Genomic DNA, 23014 nt, shown 5'->3' with positions numbered 1-23014 from the left:
GTGCAGGTACATGCAGGGTGCTGAGTGGGAGTGGAGGGGGCATTCCCAAGGGGGACGGGCCACCGGGGAAGGAGCCTGTCCCACAAAACACTGGCTGCAGCAGCATCCTTTGGGCGCGATTTGTGCTTATCCCCAGGATCGGGCTTTGCAGCCTTTTGTTTCTGTCCGTGGACGTGGAATCCCTGGCTTTGTCCCATAAGCCTGTCCCCTGGTTCTCCATCCCTTTCTAGTGCTCCTCCTCTTCCGCTTCCAGCATCAGTCAAGCTTGAAACCACGTCCGCTCTCAGATGTGCAGGCCATGCTTAATCCTGCCCTGTAGTCTTCCTCCTTTCCCGCTCTCTGTGACCCCAGCCCCTTGCAGACTGTCCTGGATGTGTGTTGAAGCACATTTCCACTAGGGTCAAGAATCCCCCTACCACAAACTGGGGCAGCTCTGCTCTGTGTGTCTCATGGTGAAAGGGAGAAATTCACAGGCTTAGCTGGGCCCTGTCTCGGTGGATTTCACCCTCGTTCCTTGTAACTAGTTGCTCACTAGTGCTGGTCTGTCTGTCCTCACTTGATTTGTTCCTGGGGCAAAGCTCGGCCAACTCTCCCAAGCGGAGCTTTGAGTCCTGCGTGTTCTCCCTGGCTCCTGCTCCCACCACCGGCCTTTGTGAGTGGGCAAGGGACACCCAGCCGTTCTCACCGCACCGCTCTGCTTCCTGTGGCAACGCGCCCTCCCCCTTGGTGTGCTCTCTAGGCTCAGGGCTTGTCTTCACTGCAGTTAACTCGAGTTATAGCTCCAGTGTGGGGGTGCTTTTAACGCCAGGGGGCTGGTCCCGGGGGGGCGGGCAGGCTGCCGCTCGAGCTGGCGCAATGTGGCGGCTGTGGGCACCACCCCCTGGCTGCGGTGACGGTCACTTTGTGCCGTTCACATGTGGCCTGGCTGCTCTCCCCCCAGCAATGCTGACCTGACCGCACTGCGCTGTGGTGGAGGCACAGCCATGTCACTGCGGCTGGGCGTGAGCTTGCGTAGCTGGGCCAGGCTGGTTAGGCCTTCCCAGGGAAGGGGTGTGGACAGCCAGAGTTCAAGTACTAGGCCTGGACATCAGCCAGGTCACCTGGCCTTGCCTGGAGGGCAGTGTGCAGAGGTGGTGAGGGGATCAAACAGAGTTGCTCAGCTGCTGCAGTGCTGGCCTGGCCCCTCCTGTTGCCACAGGAGCGCCGGCGGTGAAATCGGAAGCGATCCCTATCCAGGGACGTTGGCTCCATTGGCGACTGTAGCAAGAACAAAAGCGCTGGGAAGCCGCTGCTGGTTTCATTTCTGTAGCGGTGTGTGGTGAGGTCACAGGACCTGCTGGCGTGCGAGGGGCTTGGCTCTGGTGTGTCGCAGCCATTGGTGGCACTGCTCTGTTCCATCTGCTACGTGAGCCGGCGTTAGCCGCCACTGAGGATAGTAGCGAACGGCACGTGAGCAAAGGATACGGAGCTAGGGAGAGTCAATCTACAGCACGTGGGTCCAAGGCGGGACGACGTGTCTGGGCCAGTGGAAGTTAGTGGGAATCCAGGGCATGTGAATAGCTAAAACCTCAGGGCAGCCCCTGGGGTTTTGCCTTCTCCTGCTTGTTTTTACTGCTAAGTAACAAAACAGGTGCTGGGAGCAGAACAGAACCCCCCACCCACCACCTTTGTGCACTGCTGCTCCACTGGCCTAGTTCTCCGGGATGCGAATGGCCATGGAGCGAAGCGCTGCCCGGCTCGCTGGGTTGCCATTGGCAGGCGGTTTCTGAGGCTCGCTGAGTTTTGATCTGATCGCACAGGAAGAGCCAGATTTCATTGCTACAGAAATGAAATCTGGACCCTTTCCAGGCGTGTTGTGTGGCAGGCCCTGCTAAATAGCCTTCTGGAAAACCCTTCCTCTGCTGCGAGGAGACAGGAGGGCGTTCCTCTCCGCAAGCGATGCGAGCTCGCTCCATTGCTGAGAGTGCTGGGAGGCTGAGGTCCGGCCCCGCTAGCTAGTCTAGCGCCTATGGCTCTCGTTGCCAACTTGCCCTGGGACAGATACGATTCAGCAATGCTGCCACCCCAGGCAAAGCAGTCCCGGGTACTGGCATTTCCCTTCCCCCGACCGCTGGTACCTGTAGGTCGCCTCCCAGGCCAGGTGCTTAGAAGGAAACTTGGCTCTTACATTGTGGCAGTTTCTCTATGGGGCTGCTGCTTCGACCTGCCCCCTGCGCTATATAACACGGCCTGTGGGGAAGGCAGGGTCGGGCACTGTTGGTTCCTGCCCAGAGAAGGGAAACGGGGATTCAGTGTCAGATGGAACAGGGCCAATGAACAGCCTCTGTTCTCCTCTCCGCCCTCTGTATTGCTTGAACACAGCTAGTCTCTGACTGTCCAACTTTTCCTCCCAGGTGATGAGTTCCACCAACGGAGAACTGAACACGGACGACCCAACCGCGGGACACTCGAATGCCCCGATCACGGCGCCCGCCGAGGTGGAGGTAGCGGATGATACAAAGTAAGGACCCGGCTGAATCTACGAGGCTGCTGTTCTCTCTAGCTCACAGCCTGCTCTCCCGAATGTCACCACATGGTGTCTCCCAAGAGCCAGGACTTGTCTGTTTTCAATCTGCAGGGGATGCTGTACTGAGGTTGCTGGCCAGAGACAGACCCTGGGGTTCATTCTAGTTCCTAGGAACGCAGCCTGTGCTGCTCTCCCCTAAATCCCGGCCTGGACTCTGTAGCCACAGGCAGGATCATTGGCTCCCGCACTGACCAGCGTTGCATCTTCATCTGCCAGAGCGCTTGTCAGTTTCCTAAGGGTGGTGATCTCACTAGTGCCCCCCTAACTCCTGTGAAATGTCCCCACCCCCACTGTCTTGCGGTCTGGGCCTTTTTTTCATTGACCGGGGAACGAAAGAGAGATGGGACCCAAACCCACATCCACTTCTTGCTGGTCTTTAGAACTGTGCGGCTTGCCAGATGGGTTCAGACTCATGGTCCATCTCGCCCAATATTCCCTCTGTGATAGTGGCCAGCACCTGCTGCTTTGGAGGGAAGGTGTAAGAATCCCCCAGCAGCAGATGTGGGAGAATCTGCCCCCACACAGGCCACCTCCTGGTCGCTAATAGAGATCGGCTTAAGCCCTGAGGCAGGAGGTTCAAGAACACCTCCCCCTTCCCCCCCCTCCCCCCCAAAAAAAACCATGTTATCATGAACTGCGATGATTCCAGATATTCTCATTCCCCCTTGCAATGTCCAGTCCCTTCTGGAATCAGGAGGAACCTGCTGTGGGCCTTAGAGGACAAGTGCAGGTCTGGGGGCATGACAGCCCGTCTGCCTTTCTCCACAGGTGCTGCTGTTTCTTCAAGAGGAGGAAGAGAAAAACCATCCAGCGCCACAAGTGATCTGCCAGGGACATAACGGATCAGTTTGTGCAGTATCGCCTCTAACTCTGGCTCCGGATGGGTCTAGATTCCTGATCAGATCTGCAAGGCCTTCCCTCCCTCTGATTTGGATGGGGGTGGGGGAAGAGCCGTCATGACTTCACCGCCTAGCACCATGTGTGTGGATGGGGAGGGGGGGAGGGACGTTCCCAAACTGCTTTGCTTTTCCTCCACCAGCACCACTTCCACCCAGTGGGCGTTTACTCAGACCCAGTCAGACTGTGCCGCTGTTCTCAGGCCCGGCTGTCGTGCAGTCCACGGAGAGCATTAAGCTATTTAACAAGGAAACCAACCAACCAAACCCATGACGTGAATTTCTTTTGATTCTATTAACTAGTTTGAAAACGGGGATCAACTCTACAGACTCAGAAAACGTTGCTGGCGTAGAAGAAGCCGAAGACAATTTCAAGAGGGGCGGGGGGGGATATGGAGAATTTTTTTTCCCTGTCGCTTCTTTATCGCCGAAGTTAATTTAAGTCTCGGTGCAGAGTGCTGAGTTGTCAGTCTTTGACCTTCCTCTTTTTAGTGTTACGAAATTCTGCTTTTCTTTTAAAGATTGTGTTTTCCCTGTGAGCTCCCCCTCCCCCATTTGGTTCAAGTTCTTTCCTTGTGGTGGCGATCAACCGCTATGTTAGCCGAGTCTCTGGTACGGTGATGCGTGGAGGAGGGACTCGTTTACACTTTCGTTTTACGATGCACTTTTGCTAGCAATACAAGCGATGTTTGGTCTTGAAATGAACAGTTTAGTAATTAACTGGGGAAATCAGGTGGGAGGAGGGGAGGGGAGCTGAATTTAGGGTCTCAGGAATGGGTGGGAGCTTATCAGAACCCTGAAGCTGCGCCCTCGGCCCTTTGAAATGGGCAGCCTCCCTTGGGGGCACCTGGCCAAGACCAAAGGGAAACTTAACGTTGAAGAGCAAGGTAGAAAAAGGATGTCTTAATGGTCCCTGCAATGAGCCTTGGGGTGGGGCCCACGACAGCCTAGGCCGGTTTTATGGAGCACAGGATTGCTGAGTCCTGCTTATTCTCCTGGTATGAGAGTTCAGTGTCCTCGGTTTGTGAAGTTGCTTAACTGGACTCTTTTAAAAAGACTTTCCTGTTGTTCAGGCCCCTAGCCCAGTGAATCTCCCCGTTGCTGATATTCTGACCTCCTGGGAGGATCAAGAGCCTCCTAAATGAACCAAAACCAAGCCAGTGCAGTAAGGCAGCCGTGTGCATGTTCCCTGGGGGGAGGAGGGGAGGCCGGCACTGGTTAAAACTCCTTGGGGTTCCACATCCCACTTGAAAGGGGCAAGGTGAAAAAGGGCCAGTGTGGAGTTGTAGCTTGCTGGGAAATAGCAACTCTCATGAGGACAGATCCAGCTAGGCTGTTCTGTCTGGCCACTGACCCCTCCTTTCTGGAGGGAACCTTATGAAGGTTGAAACTCACCTAGATTGGCCCACTCAGCTCATCCACCAATCAGAGGCCCGTGTGCTTACTCCTTAGCTGATCACATGTGGCAGTTCCTAGTTGTGGATTTTTTTTTTTAAACTATAACCCCCCCCACACACACCCAGACACAACTCTTCTTTAAACAGCCACAAGGGGCCCAACAGCCAACCTCAATTCAGTGTAAAATGACTGAGAATGTGTGTCCAGTTGTGCGTATTTACCACGGCAACAATATTTGACTTGGGGTGGTTGTTTTTTTTTACAGGGTGGGCGGGTGGGGAAGTAGCATGTGGGTTTTTTTTAATTTTCCATGTAATTATGACACTTGTAATGTTTGAGCTGTAGGAGCTGGAAGCTGCTCTGAGGTTGTGCAGGAGGAGGAAGTTTGTGTCTGAGACCATCAAAGCCTTTGTCTGAAATAAACACTGCCATTCTTTGCTGGAGCAAAGGGGGAGCGGGTAGGAGGTCCTCAAATGCCACTTGTGCTAGGTATGTCCTGCTTTACCCACCTGCAGAGGCCTACAGAATGGGGCCCTGTGCTGACTCACCAGCGAGCTGTGCCAGCTACTCGCCCGTAGCCTCCAGCCTGTTGCTGCAGCACATGGGGTAGGAATATATACGGCTGCAGGGCAGGTGTCTAGGGCCCACAGGCAGGGGGAGCCTGGCACCTACCTCTCCCATTCCTGCTGGAATACAGCAGCTTTGTCACTCTTCGAGCTACATTCCTTTCATTTAAATCAGAGCTGAATGGTTAAAAACAGGCTTCCTCCCTCCTCAGCATCCACCCTGAGCGGGAATGTTGGTGCCCCTTTAAAAGATCCTGGGGACTCTGAATCAGTCACTGCCTCATAGTCTTCTGGTCTGCAGTTTTACTTCAACAGCAGTGCCTCTGTCATGCTCAAGAGAACCACGGTGGTGGGGAGGGACAGCTGCCTGGACTAGCTAGGCAAGGAGTGCACAGCCAGCTGCTAGAGAGCGCTTGGTTCTTGACAACTCAATGAATTCCACCAAATCAAGACCGTTGTAGGGTATTTAGTTATGTGCAATGTTTGACCTTGTTTCCCAAACAATGCAAATGAAACCGCCTTAAATCTTCACTGGAACTGTACTTCCAGTCCCCGAAGGTGTACAATAAAAGTATGTATGTGAGTGGGTGCATGCGAGTATTTGGACTGCTGTTTGCCATGTGTCTTTTCAGACAAACCTACTGCAGGCATATGAGGAAATAAAACAAAAGGGAAGGAAGTCAGAGCATTTGCCCAACTCTGTCTTCTGACTCTCTTCCTGGCCGATGGAAGGGTCGGGTGCAAGGGCTGCGTGAGCTGGAGGGGGCAGCAGGAGACTCGCTCACAGTATGGAAAGAGTCTCTACTTGTGCTGCTCCAGAGGAGAAGGGTGGCTGTTCCAGTGTGAATTTAGTTATGGCTTTAAGTAAAAGTGTAAGACCTGGTATTTACATTTCTCTGATGCTTCCAGGAAGCCATAGAATTTAGGGGCTTTTTAAAAAAAAATAAAAATAAAAAAAATCCAACCCCCCAGTTTCCATCAGGATTTATTGTGGGGTGGTGCTGTGGGAAGACGATGGCTTGTGGCACCATTAACAACTTGCAACAGTGCTTAACAAAACACCCCGAGCTCTGTTCTCATGCATATGTCTGTCAGCTGAAGACAGACAGGCCCCCAGGTGACTGAGAGCAGGGAACTTGAAGGGGGAAGTAGGCCTTTAGAGCTCATTCTGCTAGGAGCCTCAAGAGAGGAGGGTGAGCGCATGGTGCTGAGTTGTCCTTTGACAATAACTCCTCATTCTCCCTGTGAAGCAATGGCAGGTCACAAGTGAAAAAGCAGGACAGGAGGTGGATGATTGCCTGGCTGGCTGGCGGAGTCCACAGGATGATAAGGGAGATGCTAGTCATGGCACCTGGTTCACATTGTCCCTGCTAACCAGAAACAAGGTGATTTTACATACAGAGTGGGTGGGAGCTCTACTCCAGCCTAAGGAATACATGCTCCAGCCCATGTATGAGGTAGGGCTATGCTGGCTTTAAGCAAAGGCTAAGGAGGTGTTCCACGCACCAGGGATGCTGCTATTTCACCTCATTGTAGCATGAGTAATTCCTTTATTTCCAGTTATGTAACTGCCTTAAATATAAACAGGCATTAGCAGAGCACCTCCCACCCTGCTTACCTGGCTGCACTGAGGCCTATACTCATCACTGATGAGTAGGTGGCTCATGTGCTGCACCTCACTGCTGCAGGCCAGTGGGACCCAATCACAGCATCAGTGATACACCGGCTTGGGTCAGGCCTGCAAGTGACTCTTTGTGTCACCCACTGCTGGCTGCAGCATCTGATACTAAAACACTGATTTAATCGTTATCACCTTGCACTCACTTATATAGCTATTCTCACAGCAAATAAGTTAACTACATATTTCCCTTCATGCTGTTTAAACTATGAATACATAGCATCTAGTGTAGTAAATGAAGCAATTAATTCACAGGACTGTGGCTCTCTTGGCTAATGGTGATGGCTAATTTAGCTCCTGAACCCCTGAGGTCTGAGTAGCCCTGGTCTAGCTAAGGGTTGTAGCCCAGTCAAGCTTGAGTTGCTGCTGGCACAGCAGCTGGCAGGGACAGCTCCTGTGAGTGAGTGATTGTTGGTGCACTACAGCTCATCAGTGATGGGGTTTGACTGAAGCAGGCTGGAGCAGTCTTGCCAGGCTGTGTATGCTGGAGGAATGAATCAAGGAGGTGCTGAGGTCGCAGGTGGCTACAGCCCTCAATAGGCTTATGAGCTTGGAGAAGTCAGTCTGCTGTTGGCAGCTGCCTCCCAGGCCTGGAGGGAAGAGATGGGTAAAGCCCTCCACTAACAGTACATGGCTAACACGCTCCCCTGGGGCACACACTTCTCTAGCCAGACTGCTCCCTCCACGGTTGGTGGGGCCAGGAGAGATGCACTCTTTGTTTATTCAGCTAGGCCTGCCCCCCCCAGCCTCTCTTCCCCACAGGCCCTGAGCAGGAGCCCTGTCTCCTCCCCTGTGGGCTCATGGCAGAGCTGGCAGCAAAACCTGTCTCTAGTCAACAGCTTGAAGTCTGCCTTTGAGAGACGAATTGAAGACATTTTAGCAGCTGCTTCATCATTAAATTCTTAGGGGCAGCGTTAAAGAAACTACCCCCAAAATTACTTTAAATAAAAGACAGACAAGGGGGAAGTGGTAAGGAAGACGTCTTAGGGCAACTCAGTTTTTACTTCTCCTGTATAGACAGACACGTATTGCTCAGCCCACTACCTCCCTGCATTAACTTCTGTCTTTCCCTGAACACTTCTCTCTACCAGGGAGAAGCTCAAGGGGGACAGAGGAAGATATACTTGTACACTGCTTCAAAATAGCAAACTTTTACAGCAATTTAGAGCACCCAGGGAAGACAAAATTAAGGACCCTGCCAGTATCGGATACCTCAGTCCTTTTCCCACACTGGTTGAAGACAGAATCCTGGACGTTGCCAGGGGCTGTTTTGTCATCTGCTCTCTTCCAATCATGAAACTTTGTATTAAAGACGTCCTCAATGTCTTTATTGATTTCCTATTTACAAATCACAAAGCTGGCAAAAAGCAGAGTGTGAACACTGAATGAGCATTTGATACATTCATTAATATAGCGCTAGAGTCTAGACATTGCCAGCTCTGTTTGAGGTGACATGATACAATAAAAACTTCTCATACTTTTGGAGACGGGCATGTTCCACAATGAATTACATTCATACTATCTACAAAAGCCAGAATTGCCTCAAACCACGTAAAGCCGTAAGAACAAAGATTGCTCAGATGTCATCCAGGGTTTAAGTTCTTTTTAAAACATTTTTCAGCAGGACAGTCTCTGAAGCAACCTGCCCTGTGGCTTGAAAGCAAGATTGAATGGAGGGAGTCTGACACAGTAAAACATAAGCCTTAAAAGGAAAAAGCCACCAGGCAGGTCTACACCTCAACCTCATCTATGTTACAAGATCGTGAGCCTAAATGACTTACGCGTCCTGCTATTTTCATGGCCAAGTGTGCAGATTTGCTTCTTTCATGGTCCAATAATTTCTGCTGTTACCACTTATATACAGAAATGCTCAGGGAGTGCTATATTCACAGCGAGGAGTTTACACCTCAGGCAATACATGGGCAAAGAAGCCCCAACCCCGATGCAGGCATTCCCACCACCTTTGACAAGAAGAGGTGAAAAATGGGAGCGGAAAAGCAGGCAGGTCAGCTATGTACATTCTAACAGAAGGCAATTTCCCTCTTAGAGGAAGGAGCATCTCCATTCTGTTCATCCATTTCAGAATATTGTTTGCATTGCACAGAATCAGGTTCGATAACTTGAGTAGTGGACCCATCATTTTTAGTACTGGCCATATTTTAAAAACTGCCTACCCTGAAGCAGGCTTACAAAACACATCTCACAATGTCTTCCTAAAGAACGTAACACACTGACAACAGTATCTAACATCTACACTGATTATTTCTAGGTGACATTGGTATTTTTGCCGTCTCGGTGGTGGAAAGTTATGAAGACAGCCACAGAACCTAGACCCGGTTACTCTGGCAGCCCATGGGGAGGAGGAGGTGATGTGAGAATGGGATGCTATTTCCCCAACTGGTAACAGGCACCAAATCATCCACTCCAGTGGAGGATGACCAGCATGTAATGCTTTGATCGGGGGCTGCTATCACAAATTTAACAAGGGGAGCCCTGCAGTAGAGAGAAAGACACAAAAGCTTTTTAATGAACCTCAACTTATCAGAGACAACACCATCATGCACTAATTAATTCCACACAGACACTTCGGAATGGTTTGGCCACCTATGCTTACAAAGGCAGCCTTTATTTCAAATACCCTCCTCCTCTGCAGACTGCCGGGAAGTAAAAATCCCTTTAGTCTTTACTAGTCAGGGAAAGGGTGGGACCATTCAGGCAGTTACAAAACAAAGTCACACAGCTACTTCCCATCAAAGCAACACGTCGTGCTTAGCTGAAATCACATCTGGTTATGGTGAAAGGCAACCAGTTTTGAACAGAGATGAGGGGGCAGCTTTTTTGCCATTAAACCACCCCCATTGAAGTCTGGTGCTAAAGCTTTGTTTAAGTCAACCAGAAGTCTCCAGTAAGAGCATCATTCTGAGAATCTGTCCAAACACCCACTGAACAGGCTCTAGCTGTGAGGGGACAGAGAAATGTACGTGGACAAGCAGAAACTCTTCAGTGTTTTTTTCTATCATTTCATAAATCCCGCTCCATCTGCTGATTATTAAAGTGACAGTTCAACACCAAACCCCTTCCTCTCTTGCATCAGAGCTCTGACCCAGTATGAACTGTTAGTAATGCAAAGAAAACGAGACAGTAGAAGAAGAGTCAAGTTGCAACTTGCCTGAAGACAGCAGCAATATACTTTACACTGGAGCCAAGTGAGGCACATTGTCAGGTAAAAGCAACCAAGGTGGCAGCTCCCAGTATGGATTCCCTGCTGCTAAACACGGCACAGGGGATGTTTTTTAAATATCCCCCATTTGTTTAAATAGGATACAGAAAAAGTTGCAAAAAGCACCTCCAGGACAGAGCAGGGGAGCCTGCATGTAGGTAGCAAAGGTGCTCTGCTAAGTACTGATCTACTGGGCCTCTCCACCTACGTACAGGATCATCTAGCCACAAAGGGTCTCCGTTGGGTTGCACTAACTGTCCAACTTAAAGGATTGTCTCAAATTAGCAAAAACGCCCACATGAAAATGCTGGTCTGTCTCTGCAGAGGTGCTCTCCTGGAGCTGGGAGTCCATTCTGAGGTCTCCCACAATATGTAGTGCTGAAATAGGAAAATCTCCGTGAACACCAGTTTCCCTAACTTTCTGAAAACATCGAAGGTACGTACAGCCTGGCAGGCACGTTCTCGTGAAACCTCTCTCAAAGAAACCTCCCCATTTTGGCAGCACTGCTGAATCGGCCTGGCAACCCTCTCATCCCAATCCCAAGTAAGGCCGAGGAAGAAGAAAGTCAATATGACCCTCAATATGAATTTTCTTTTTGCAGGATTGTCACCTAGTGGAGAATTTAACCACAATCAGAGCCACTTGTTTCCATGCTTCCAACTGATGTAAAAGCATCTACATTCATTACAATAAAAGAAACCACGAAATTAGACGGTTTTCAGTAAAATAAAGAGTTACTAGCCACAGGCAACCTACAAATGACACCAGTAAACCAGTTAGTCTGTATATGGTGGTGGTAGCAGCAGCATCACTAGCACAAGGCAAAATGAGCTTTACAATTATTTTAGTGAGACCTTTGGCTAGTGTGGCTCCCACTGGCACGGTCCACCTCAGCCAGCAATTTCATTTGGAAAGGCATTGGGGGGTGGGGGGGGAGACAAACGTTCACCCAGCACAGCTGATTCCAACAGCTGCACTATGTATAGAAGATAATCTCTGGGATCTGTCCATCCTCCACAGAAGTGCCGTTGTTATTCCCAGCCGCGTAACAGAAAGTAAAGCAGGTTTTGGCTCCTGTTGTTGGTGATTCATGGATCACTTTGCGCAGTCCTTTGGTTCCATAGTGAGAATCTGGACCCTGCATTAGTAACAGAAAACAGGGGCAAGCCAGTTAGTAAGAGGGAATAGAGCCAGTCCAGAGCGAAACCAGGCTGCTTACGTCAGCTCAGGCACATTGCTAGGTTACAAACTCAGGGTCTGATCTTGCTCGGTGACGAGCATCCCTATGTCTCTGCGAAGTGCTCAGGAACAGAGGACGTTCAGCAGCTCTCAGCTACTAAATCTCAAGTATTTTAAGACACCAACAGCAAGCAGTTATTTGCTGCAGTCCGAGGTTTTTACGCTGACTTGCTTTGAAGACGTTTTTCCTTTTCAAACGGGAAGGCTCAAAAAAAGGCCAAGCATAGATCTCCACCGCTAATTCGCCCTCACTGGGCAGCTGCTGTTACTCATTTTATTCATTACCTCTTTGCTCCCAGCTCCAGCCCCACCCCCCTTTTCGCCCTGCCTTAGCAACTCCACTCTCCTTCCTGTACACCATATTCAACCCTTCCTACATCTTCCATTCCCTCCCCCTTACTCTCTCTAGCTATTGTGAAGTCTTGTCACTTCTTCCTGTGCATCCCCTCTGCCACAGGCTTCCTGGAGTGAAGAAACCTCTGTCCAGTTGAAAAGAACTCAGAATCAGGTAGACCAAATATAACCATTTAATGGAATTTTGGTCAGAACTAGGCTGCTACTAGGCTAAGTCTTGCAAAAAGTTCCAAGTGCTGTAGGACAAATGCTCACGACCCTGGTATCCTCATCTGAAGGAGACCATCTCCAAGAGCCCTGCTGCCCACTAGCAGTATTCACACACTGGGCAATGTCCACACTATGAAATCATTTCATGCAATACTTGATTTCCCATCACCCCTCCAACCACTGACCCATTATGGCCACGCTTCATGTGCCTCATCTGAAACCCATGGCTAGATTTACATTTCTACATTCCCACAGGGAACTGGGGCACTGTTCTAACTGAAAACCAGGGACCAGTTTTAGAGGCTTTCCCATGTGTTCTGTCAGTATGGATGCGCACGCAAAGAGGATTCTCAGATTGAAAACTAGCTGCACCCAAGTATTCCTAGCACTAAGACAATAAGGACTTTGCATACAACTGTATTCCAACAGCACCAGGAAGCCCCACCCAAGATCAGGGTCCCACTATGCTTGGGGCTGTGCAGACACATAGGAACAGCGTCCTGCCTTGAACACAACATAGAGTCCTGTGGCACCTTATAGACTAACAGATATATTGGAGCATAAGCTTTACTGGGTGAATACCCACTTCGTCAGACCCACGAAAGCTTATGCTCCAATACGTCGGTTAGTCTGTAAAGTGCCACAGGACTCTTTGCTGCTTTTTTACAGATCCAGACTAACACGGCTACCCCTCTGATACCTGCCTTGAAGAGTTTACAAACTGAATAGAAAGACCAAGGGTGAAAGTAGTGACAGGAAGATTTTTAACAAGTCTTTCATCGGAATGGGGCCTTCATTCTACCTTAGATCTTATTTCAAAAACTGCTTCTATGTTTGAACTCTAGTGTATACAGGGCCAATGTATCATCGTTTAACCCATAGAACTACGTGATCAGTCCTTGATAGCTATGTACCGATACTGCTTCCTTCATGTAGAAAGGGCATAACTATAAATAGATTCACAAAACCAAGACTATCTACACTGGCCAGAAAGACAATTTCAGCACTAATGCAGCCAGCACCATTAGTTTGCCTAGCAAACATTTACTAAACAAAACTAACTCTGATTGTTAACCCCTGACGTGCCACTTGCATATTGGTAAGGAGCTAAACAATAAATGCGAAATTTCAAAGAACAGCAAGAGACCCTGGAGGTCTAAAAACAGGATTAATATTACTTCCCACGAGACCAGCAAAGCCATGAATTCTCCCTCCCATCCACATACTGACGCTAGAACCCCATTACAGTACCTTTAGTGTCGCACATGCTGTATAGCTGACGTTGGGTAAAATCTCAACAGGCTCTTTAAACATGACCCGGAAAGTGCTGGAGGATCCATCACAGCTGAAGCCAGTATCATTCTGACCCAGTACTGTATTGCTGTCTGTGTGGATGATCTGGAAGATGGATTAGAAAAGTAAACATCTGTGTAATTAGCTTCTTTAAAAGAAGATGGAATTGGCATTTAATTATTTCCTCTCTGAGTTGCACGTTAGGCCCGTTAGCGGAGATCTTCATTATCTAAACACTCCGTTGGACTGGTGAAGAGAGATAAGGTAGCTTTACACAGGCTTCTTTGGTACAGATGTTAGCTGCGTTATGTCTGCCGACTCCACCACTCAGACCTTTTAGAAAAATACAACTAAACTGAAATGCAAATGCATCAACACAAGTCAGTACAGGGAGACAATAGGAAAAAAGATTCTGAAGATAAGGAGTCCTAATGCATTTCATACTCAGATTTAAGAGGCCTTTTGTTAGAGTCAAGTTCATTGTTATAAACTTAGAGTGAACTCAGACAGGGACAAACAGTACTTTACGAGACTGAATATGCCTCATGAAGAGAAAAGAACTGTTTAACCAGAACAAAATGGGGGTCATTGGAATTAGGTGACTTAGTGAGGTCTGAGACACCACAGTGCTAGGTAGCCTGCACTGGTTTCCCGTTATTTCTGGGTCCAATTTAAATACTGATATGGAGTGACACAGTCTCAGCAATCTGAGACCTCCTCTCCCTTTACACTGCAACTTGAGAGTTGATTTCAGCTGGGATATTCTTGCTTAGGTCTCTAGCGTTGAGCTGTGGGGGACTGAGGACAGTGTCCTCAGTAAGGGACCCTTCAATGCAAATGCTTTCTTCGCTGGTCAGATGGAGTTTAGATACTTCCTGCCCTTTTGGCAATGGAACTGGAGATCCATTTCTTTACAACGGCTCTTTTGATTGCAATGGTTTGATCTGAAGTGCTTTGAAGCTGAGGTCCCATCTCCAGAGGATAAGCAGTGTTCAACTTTCCTGAGCCAAGTATTCATGTGTCATTCCAACTCACTTCTTCCAAACGGATCCTGGAGCGCTTTGCAAAGTGACTGCGCTGAAAGAACAGACGAGGTGATGAGCCAACTGTCTACTGGCCCTGTTTGGGAACAGCACCAGGACTGATGCTGGTAAAACCATAGGTAACGCTGCTCATTCCAACCCAGGGCCCATCGATGCATTATTGCCACCTCACCCCACCCTCCCATTGTTTGGTTTATGCCACATTTTAAGGGAATCTTTAACGCCTTAGGGTTAGTCTCTTTTAACTGGTATTTCATCTCTCTGCCTGTGAAACACTGGTTGATTGCTGCCTGGATGTGGGGTATTGATCAACAATCGTGTTTCAAAATCCATCATGTAAAGTGTTTGTGGAAGATAGGAAGCAAGGAATTCAAATGAGCGAAGGCAAATGTATTCCATTGGTTACTATGGCTACATATGGGATGTAAATATGTACTAAAAGCTAATGTGCTCCCCAATGCTTGAGTTAGCTTGCTGGCGTCCTCCCTTCCTGCTAGACAGCTTGCTGTCACCCAGCGCTCGCCACCCAGTTTGTCACCATTGACTATCTTTGGTTGAGATGGCCAGATCTAAGCACAGCGGAAATGGGCAGGTCTAGCTGTACCTGTATAAAACTAACGGTTACAAACCTTCCGCGAGCGTTGGTCTTTGACAGGTGATGCGCGTGTCCATCCCACTCTTGGCATGAGTGCGCCCCACGCACAAGCGTCGTCAATTTTTCCCTCAGTGGTACCCGTTGGGGCAGCTGAAGGGCCCTCTGTTGCTGCACACCAGTGGCAGAAAGGGGCCAGCCACGCCTAGCCCCCCCTCAGCTCCTTCTTGCTGGACAACCCCAAGGCAAAGGGGTAGGAGGGCAGGCTGTGGAATGGTCACGTTCAACACATCTTGAAGAACAGTTACAGATGGTTCATACCTGTTTCTTTGTGCGATTGCACGAGTGCATTCCACTCTTGGCCACTCACAGGCCATAAAGTAGGAGGAGTGACCGGAGTTCATGTACACAGACTGGAGTACAGCTTGTCCAAATTTAGCACAGTCTCTGGAGTACCAAGTGACGGCACGCTGGGGTGCAAAGGTGTAAACTGAAGACCAGGTTGCCGCCCTACAAATGGCCAGGATAGGGACTTGTGCAAGGAACACCGCAGAGGCCACTTACAATGCTGTGGGGCTCGGCAGGGAAACGCCTGTCATGTCATTAACACACACGAAGGCAGGAAGTTATGCAAGATGAAATTCTTTGCAAGGAGACGTTGAGACTCTTCATTCTGTCTATTATGGTCATGAACAGCTGGGCTGACAAACGAAGCTGTGTAGACCTGTCTATGTAGACTTGCCGAAGTTGATCTGCAGACCTAGAGCTTCAAAAGTTGATTGGATGAGATGTACACTGGACAGTACCTGAGCCTGGATCGGCCTCTGACTAGCCAGCTGCCCAGATAAGGGCAGTCCTGTACTCCTAGCCTCATCAGGAAAGCAGTTACCACAGACACACATTTTGTGAAAACCCAGGGAGCTGCTGACAGGCCAAAAGGAAGCACCGTGAACTAGTAATGAGACTGCTTTGTTACAAACCCAAAGAATTTTGTGACCTTGATAAATTGCCACATGAAAGTAAGTGTCTTTTCAATCGAGGCTGGTATACCAGGATCCAGGGAGGGATAATGGAAACCTGAGTAACCATGCTCAACTTTCTTTTTGAGAGATCTCTTGAGTTGGTGCAGGTCCAAAATTGATCCGAGACCTCTCTCTGCTGTCAGATTAGAACCACTTCCCTCTGGGGAACCTCCTCCATGGCTCCTACCCAAAGGACAGGCTGAACTTGCTGGAGGAAGAGCTCCTTGTGAGAGCAGCTCCTGACAAGGGATGGGGCGGGACCGGCAGAAGCAAACTGAAGTGTATATCCCACTTCCATAGATCTTAATATCCAGCAGTCTGAGGTAATCCAGAACCAAGCACTGATGAAGTGGGAAAAGCCGTTTGCAAATACAGGGAAAATGGAATCTGGCGTGACAGCCTCGAGCATCCCATCAAAATAGCTGTTTAGCACCTAGTGGGTGTCGATGGAGCAGGCACTGATGCAGAGGCAGACGGAAGGGGTGGTCTGTGTCTATAACCCGTGCTCTTCTCTCTCCGCAGGTCCTTCCAAGAAGCAGAAGCAGAGTAACAGTGAGTCTGTTACAGGTGAAAGTGCTTTTTGGACGGGGTTGGTTCGTACAGCCCCGAAGACTGGAAAGTAGACCAGAGTCCTTCAAGCCATGGAGCTTAGAGCCTGTTTTCTCTGAAAACAGCAAAGACACGTCAAAGGGCAGGTCTTGTAAAGTCTCTTGGACTCTTGTGGAAGCCCTGAGCACTGCAGCCTAGCAAATGCAGACGCCATGGACCTAGCCACAAAGTCCAATGCACCCAGCACAGCCTGCAATAAAGATCTTGTTATATATTTCCTCTCATCAACGAGAACTCCTGCCTAATGTCTTCTGGCAGCATGTCTCTAAACTCTAGAACGGAGTCCCACCCACTCAGAAGAACGTAAGAAAGGCCATATAGGGTCAGACCAATGGCTCATCTAGCCCGGTGTCCTGTCTTCCAATAGTGGCCAATGCCAGGTGCTTCAGAGGGAATGAACGGAACAGGCAATCAAGTGATCCATCCCGTCATCCATTCCCAGCTTCTGACAAACAGAGGCTAGGGACACCCAGAGCATCGGGTCGCATCTCTGCCCATCCTGGCTAATAGCCATTGATGAATTGGCTATTAGCCAGGGGGAGGGATAGCTCAGTGGTTTGAGCATTGGCCTGCTAAACCCAGGGTTGTGAGTTCAATCCTTGAGGGGGCCACTTAGGGATCTGGGGCAAAAATTGGTCCTGCTAGTGAAGGCAGGGGGCTGGACTCGATGACCTTTCGAGGTACCTTTCGAGGTCCCTTCCAGTTCTAGGAGATTGGTATATCTCCAATTAAAAAAAAAAAAATTTATCTAGTTCTTTTAACCCAGTTATTCATTTGGCCTTCACAACATCCCCTGGCAATGAGTTCCACAGGTTGACTGTGTGTTGTGTGACGAAGTACTTCCTTTTGTTTGGTTTAAACCTGCTGCCTATTAATTTCATTGGGTGACCCCTGTTATTTACTCCTTTGTATCTCATTTCCTTATTTACTTTCTCCACACCTCTATCCTATTTGCCCCTTTAGTCACCTCTTTTCCAAGCTCAAAAGTCCCCATTTTATTAATCTCTCATCACACAGAAGCAATACCCCAATCATTTTTGTTGCTCTTCTCTGAGCCCTTTCCAATTCCAAATTATCTTTTTTGAGATGGGGCGACCAGATCTGCATGCAGTATTCAAGATATGGGCGTACCATGATGATATTTTCTGCCTTGTTATAGATCCCTTTCCTAATGGTTCCTAACATGGTTCAGTTTTTTGACTGCCACTGCAAACTGAGCTCATGTTTTCAGAGAACTATCCACAATGGCCACTCAAGAAAGAGATCTTGGAGTAATAGCTAATTTAGACCCCATCATTTTGTACCCTAAAGTCTCTAACATTTAGAGACCCTCAAATCATACCAGCCCAAAAGCACTTGCTGGTTGGCAATCCTGAGCTGCAGTCGCCAAATAGTATAAACTTTTCTACCCAACAGATCTAGATTTTTTTGTGTGTCCTCCAATTTGGGGGTTGCCCTTGTTCCTTTCACTGGCTGTGGATATCACCAGAGAGGATGGGAGGGGATGAGAACAGAGACATTCAGACTCCTGGGATGGAACATAATATTTAGGTTTGTCACTTTTTTGAGGCAGGGGAGAGACAAAGGCATCTGCTGGAGAGCCTCAGCAGGGTCCATAATTGCCTTATTAATAGGTAAGGCCACTCACGAAGGCCCTGCTGTGCCAAAATGTCAACAAGGTGGTGTGAGGATTCTTTAACCTCCTCCACCAGGATCTCCAGGATTAAGGCCACCCTCTTTCACAGCTCTTGATTCACCTTGTCAGTCATTAGGGGCAGGTGAAATGTCCCCTGAGCAGACTCCCTCAGCAGGAGAAGATGAAGAAGAGGCCAGCACAGCTCCTTCATTAGCTGTCCAGCAGGGTCCTTGTGAACTGCCTCTTGCTGCTTGGTACTGGGCTCAGAAACAGGCAATGCCCGACGAGTAGACTCCCTACCTCTCTCCAACGACACAGAGCAGGAATGCCTCATATGACCTTCGAAACCAGGTAGCAGTGCCTTGGTGGAGAGTAGTGAAACTGGTTCCACCACTGGGAAACAAAGGAGCCAATCGCCAATTCAGAGGAGGACTATTATCCCTCTGCTGATCAAGGGGGAGCTGCTCCCAACAGCGCCAGAGACCAGTGCCGAGTCAACGGAGCGCCTTCACAAGCAAAAACTTTAGCCTGGCTTCTGTCTTTCCTCATCCGAGGCTTAAAGTCTTTGCAGATCTGGCAACAATTCTGAATATGAGCTTCCCCGAAACACTTTCGGTTACTCACTGGCCTCAGCCTACCGCAAGAGAGACCGAGCTTGAAGCCCAGGGACCAAGACATCCCTCAGTCCCAAATAACATGAAAAAACCCAACTGGGAACTGAGGAAAACACATAGTACATACTTAATGGTGTAGATAGTGTACCACTATGAACCAGTCGGAGAACACTTCAACCTTCCTGATCACTCGATTACAGACCTCAAAGTCGCAATTCTCCAACAACAAAAAACTTCAGAAACAGACTCCAACGAGAAACTGAAGAATTGGAATTAATTTGAAAACTTGACACCATTAAATTAGGCTTGAATAAAGACTGGGAGTGGATGGGTCATTACACAAGGTAAAATCTATTTCCCCATGCTAATTTTTCCCCTACTGTTACTCACACCTTCTTGTCAACTGTTGGAAATGGGCCATCCTGATTATCACTACAAAAGTTTTTTTTTTCCCCTCCTGCTGAGAATAGCCCACCTTAACTGATTACTCTCTTTACAGTTAGTATGGCAACACTCATTGTTTCATGTTCTCAGTGTGTGTGTGTGTGTGTACACACACACCTTCCTACTGTATTTTCCACTGCATGCATCCAATCAAGTGGGTTTTAGCCCACAAAAGCTTATGCTCAAATAAATTTGTTAGTCTCTAAGGTGCCACAAGTGCGCCTCGTTCTTTTTGCTGATACAGACTAACCTGTCACTATGAATCTAGGAAACTGTCTACAATGAATTTACAATGAACACACAGAGCACTTGCTAAGGCCAGCCAAGGAATTCCAAGGACAATCCCGAGTGGTAAGGAGGAACTGAGAGGGCTCAGGGACGGGTGGGCCCTCTATACACCACGCAGTAGCGTACAAGTTGCCACGACAGGTATTACTTGAGGGAAAAACTTCCTGACAACTGCATGCAAGGGCACGTGCACATCAGGAGTGGAATGATGCGCAATCACTCGAAGGACTAGCCTGTGTAAACATGTATTTCCCTAACCCTAACGTCCACCTGAATTGTCTCAATGCGGTCAGGTTATACATTTTTACGAGCACTAAACTCCCAACATGGCAGCATTGAGACAGCACAGCGATGGATGCAATTTATAGCAGAATAGAAACAGGATTATGAAAGTGGCTATTCCTCCTTGTCCCAGTGTGTCCCTTTAGTCACCCTCCTGAGCTAACCCGTATTTCTATAAAACATGAAGGCGCCTTTTTATAAAAAGGAGTTAACTGTATAGTTGAGAAGTTTGGTGTATATTTCACAGAGCACTACCTGCAAGGTTTATATGGCAGCAAATAATGGGCATGTTTAGCACAGTAAAAAGAGAAAGCTTAATACCTGTATATTTACTTGGTAGTCTGTCGGCCCATGTATTGATCCATACAGTCCAAACCCAACTACAAATATCCTTTTGTTTACTGAGAACCTGTAAGATGTAAAGAGAAGTTAACAGGGAAGAGTCAGCACAAAAAAGGCAAGCTGGTCTGCTCAAGTAAGGAGGATGCATAGTGACCTTAGCTCAAAGTTTGTTTTCAGGTCTAAGACTTGGTGAATTATGTACTGGATTTTAAGTGTGCCTTTCAGTAAGGTCTTAGATCCTTGATAGTTAATGATTTGCACTAAAGGAGAATAGAATTTTGCATTCTGCATCCCTAAAACCACCATAAGCAATTCATGCTGCATCATTAACACTCACATTGACCCCACACAGAACAGGATTAGGTGGCTATGTACATTGTCACATGTGAGCTTTCATTAAAAACAATGAACTTTCTAGCCCATAGGACTGCAAAGACAGCCTCCAAGATGTGAACCGAAGCTGATGCAGTGGTCTTCCGGAATCTGGAGAGGTTGAAAAAGCCAGGAGGGAGGAGCTGCTCCTACTCACCTCAATGAGATTAACACTGAAGCCAAATAAGAATACTTTAAATGTCAACATTAAATATTTTGCACCTGATCACTGAAGTAGAATCATTAAGTTAATGTACTTGTGCATAATTGCTCTGTGTATTTGCAGTGAGCAGCTAGCTGCTGTCAAGATTGCCTGGGTAGAGAACAAAGACTGACAACTCCCACACCCCACCTTATTCAAAAGTTATCTTCACCCCCCACCCCATGCCCACAAGACAGGGAGGAAAAGGAAATACATCCTCCTTCCCCAGTCCAGAAAGCCTCGACTACTTTCCCAGTGCCAAAAACACTAGATTGCTTTTCACTCCTCCCTGGATACCAAAATTGGATACCCCATTTTCAACACCACCTCCTCACCCCCTCAGACAACAGCTGCAACGTTAACATGTGTTTGCAAAGCACCTCCAGGGCGCATTCAAAGCTGATCTGCAAGCAGTGTAAAATATTTCATATCAAAACTGCACAGCAGTTCAAAGAGACAACTTTAACTCAAAGACAGATCAGTGTCAAGAGGTTTCTCAATGTTAGATCTTTGCTCTAAAAGTTTCCTGCTGTAATAGCCTCTCCAGCACAAGGTTTTACCCTGATGAGAAAACTAAACCACACAAATTAAACTTAGTCCTATAGTCCCTGCAAGTCAGCAGCAAATATGGGAATAGTCCAGCTCTGCTAGACTCGCAGTGCCTTGCCCTAACCACTAGGCAACAATGCTTGCAATCAGTAAGGGGAGCCTTTAATTGAGACAGCCTTCACTTCGCTGGACCCATTAAAATGACCTTGCATGAATCTATAGAATGATTAAAGGATTAGAAAACCTGCCTTACAGTGATTGAGCGTCTTGAGTCTATTTAGCTCAACAAAGAGAAGGTGAAGGAATGACTTGCTTATAGTCCATCAGTATCTGCAGGGTGAACAAATATTTAATACTGGGCTCTTCAGCCTAGCAGAGAAAGGTCTAACAATCCAATGGCTGGAAGGTCAAGCTAGACCAATTCAGACTGGAAATAAGGTATACATTTATAACGGTAAGAAATTAACCACTGGAACAATTTATCAAGGGTTGTGATAGATTCTCCATCAGACTGGATGTGGTTCTAAGAGAGAGGCTCTCATTCTGGGGCAGTTCTCTGACCTGTGCTATGCAGGAGGTTGGACTAGGTGATCACAATGGCCCCTTCTGGCCCTGGCATCTATGAATGTACAGCAAGTTAGATCTACTGAAACTAGCTTGATGTTAGTAGAAAAGCTGGCGCTTATCTTAGTGCAGCAGGTAACTGGCACAGATTTAACAGAGCACTGGTGAATCAACATGTTGTCGAATCACCCAAAGACAAGCCATGATTTGGCCATAAGGCTGCAGGAAACAATTAGAGTAAGTATCAGACCCTTGTCTATCAAAAAGAATGACTGGGTGCATTTAAGGTGTCTCTACACTAGAAAGTAGAGCCATTTTAAGCTACACAGGTGTAATTAAAGCAGCAAACTCTCCACCACCACCCAACGTGGGCATAGTTATTATACAAATTATAAATGAGCTTATACAGATATAGCTTATTCCAGTTTTGGAAGCAAATGATGTTATACCAGCATAGGGCACCTTAACTAGCATAACTGCATGCATGCTAGGGGCTTATACCAGTAAAGAAAGCCTGAAGCAGGAGAGTGTTACAAGGGAGCCTTATTCCCTGTAAGGGGAAGAAAGTTTGCTATAGATTAACTAGAGCACCTGAAGCCAATTAGAGCACCAGCAGTCAGTCACATAATAAAAACCCCTGCTTCAATCAGACAGTGTGGGAGTTGGAGCAGAAAGGATTGGTATTGGAGCAGAGAACAGTGTGAAGGAGTTGGAGCAGAGAACAGTTTGAAGAGAAAGCAGAGGAAAGTTTGGAGGAGTGCTGCGGTGGGCTAAGAAGTCCAAGACCCTAGGTAAGGGGCACCTGGCTTGTGCAGAGGGAGGGCAGGAAGCCCCCCCACAAGCTGAAGGGCAGGAGAGGGAAGTAGCCCAGGGGAAGGAACCGCCAGTTCAAGTGGTTCACCACTATCCTCAGGGCCCCTAGGCTGTAGGGTGCCCAGACAGCAAGTGTGAAAAATCACTAGGCTGGGACCTGGAGTCTTGGGTGGGCCCAGGTCCCTCCCTCTCCACTCCCCTCCTCAAAGACACTAGTAGGG

The 23014-nt window shown here is 48.2% G+C and overlaps 2 protein-coding genes across 6 annotated transcripts in view; one reads left to right on the top strand and one right to left on the bottom strand.

Annotated features, from left to right (window-relative positions):
- CSNK1G2 (casein kinase 1 gamma 2) overlaps window positions 1–4542 on the top strand; it is an 86808-nt gene extending 82266 nt beyond the window's left edge. For all 3 annotated transcript variants that reach the window (XM_044998858.1, XM_044998859.1, XM_044998860.1), the window contains exons 11-12: window positions 2394–2500; window positions 3335–4542. In XM_044998858.1, the coding sequence (XP_044854793.1) occupies window positions 2394–2500; window positions 3335–3389 (162 nt within the window). In that variant the 3' untranslated portion in view covers window positions 3390–4542. The remainder of the gene's footprint in view (window positions 1–2393; window positions 2501–3334) is intronic.
- A 3868-nt stretch (window positions 4543–8410) lies between these two features.
- BTBD2 (BTB domain containing 2) overlaps window positions 8411–23014 on the bottom strand; it is a 40558-nt gene continuing 25954 nt past the window's right edge. For all 3 annotated transcript variants that reach the window (XM_044998855.1, XM_044998857.1, XM_044998856.1), the window contains 3 exons: window positions 20273–20360; window positions 13380–13526; window positions 8411–11463 (listed from right to left, as the gene is read on the bottom strand). In XM_044998855.1, coding sequence (XP_044854790.1) covers window positions 11302–11463; window positions 13380–13526; window positions 20273–20360 — 397 coding nt within the window. In that variant the 3' untranslated portion in view covers window positions 8411–11301. The remainder of the gene's footprint in view (window positions 11464–13379; window positions 13527–20272; window positions 20361–23014) is intronic.

The sequence above is a fragment of the Mauremys mutica genome, chromosome 24, assembly GCF_020497125.1.
Source record: "Mauremys mutica isolate MM-2020 ecotype Southern chromosome 24, ASM2049712v1, whole genome shotgun sequence".
Classification (NCBI taxonomy): domain Eukaryota; kingdom Metazoa; phylum Chordata; order Testudines; family Geoemydidae; genus Mauremys; species Mauremys mutica.
This window is presented reverse-complemented; position numbering and strand designations above follow the sequence as displayed.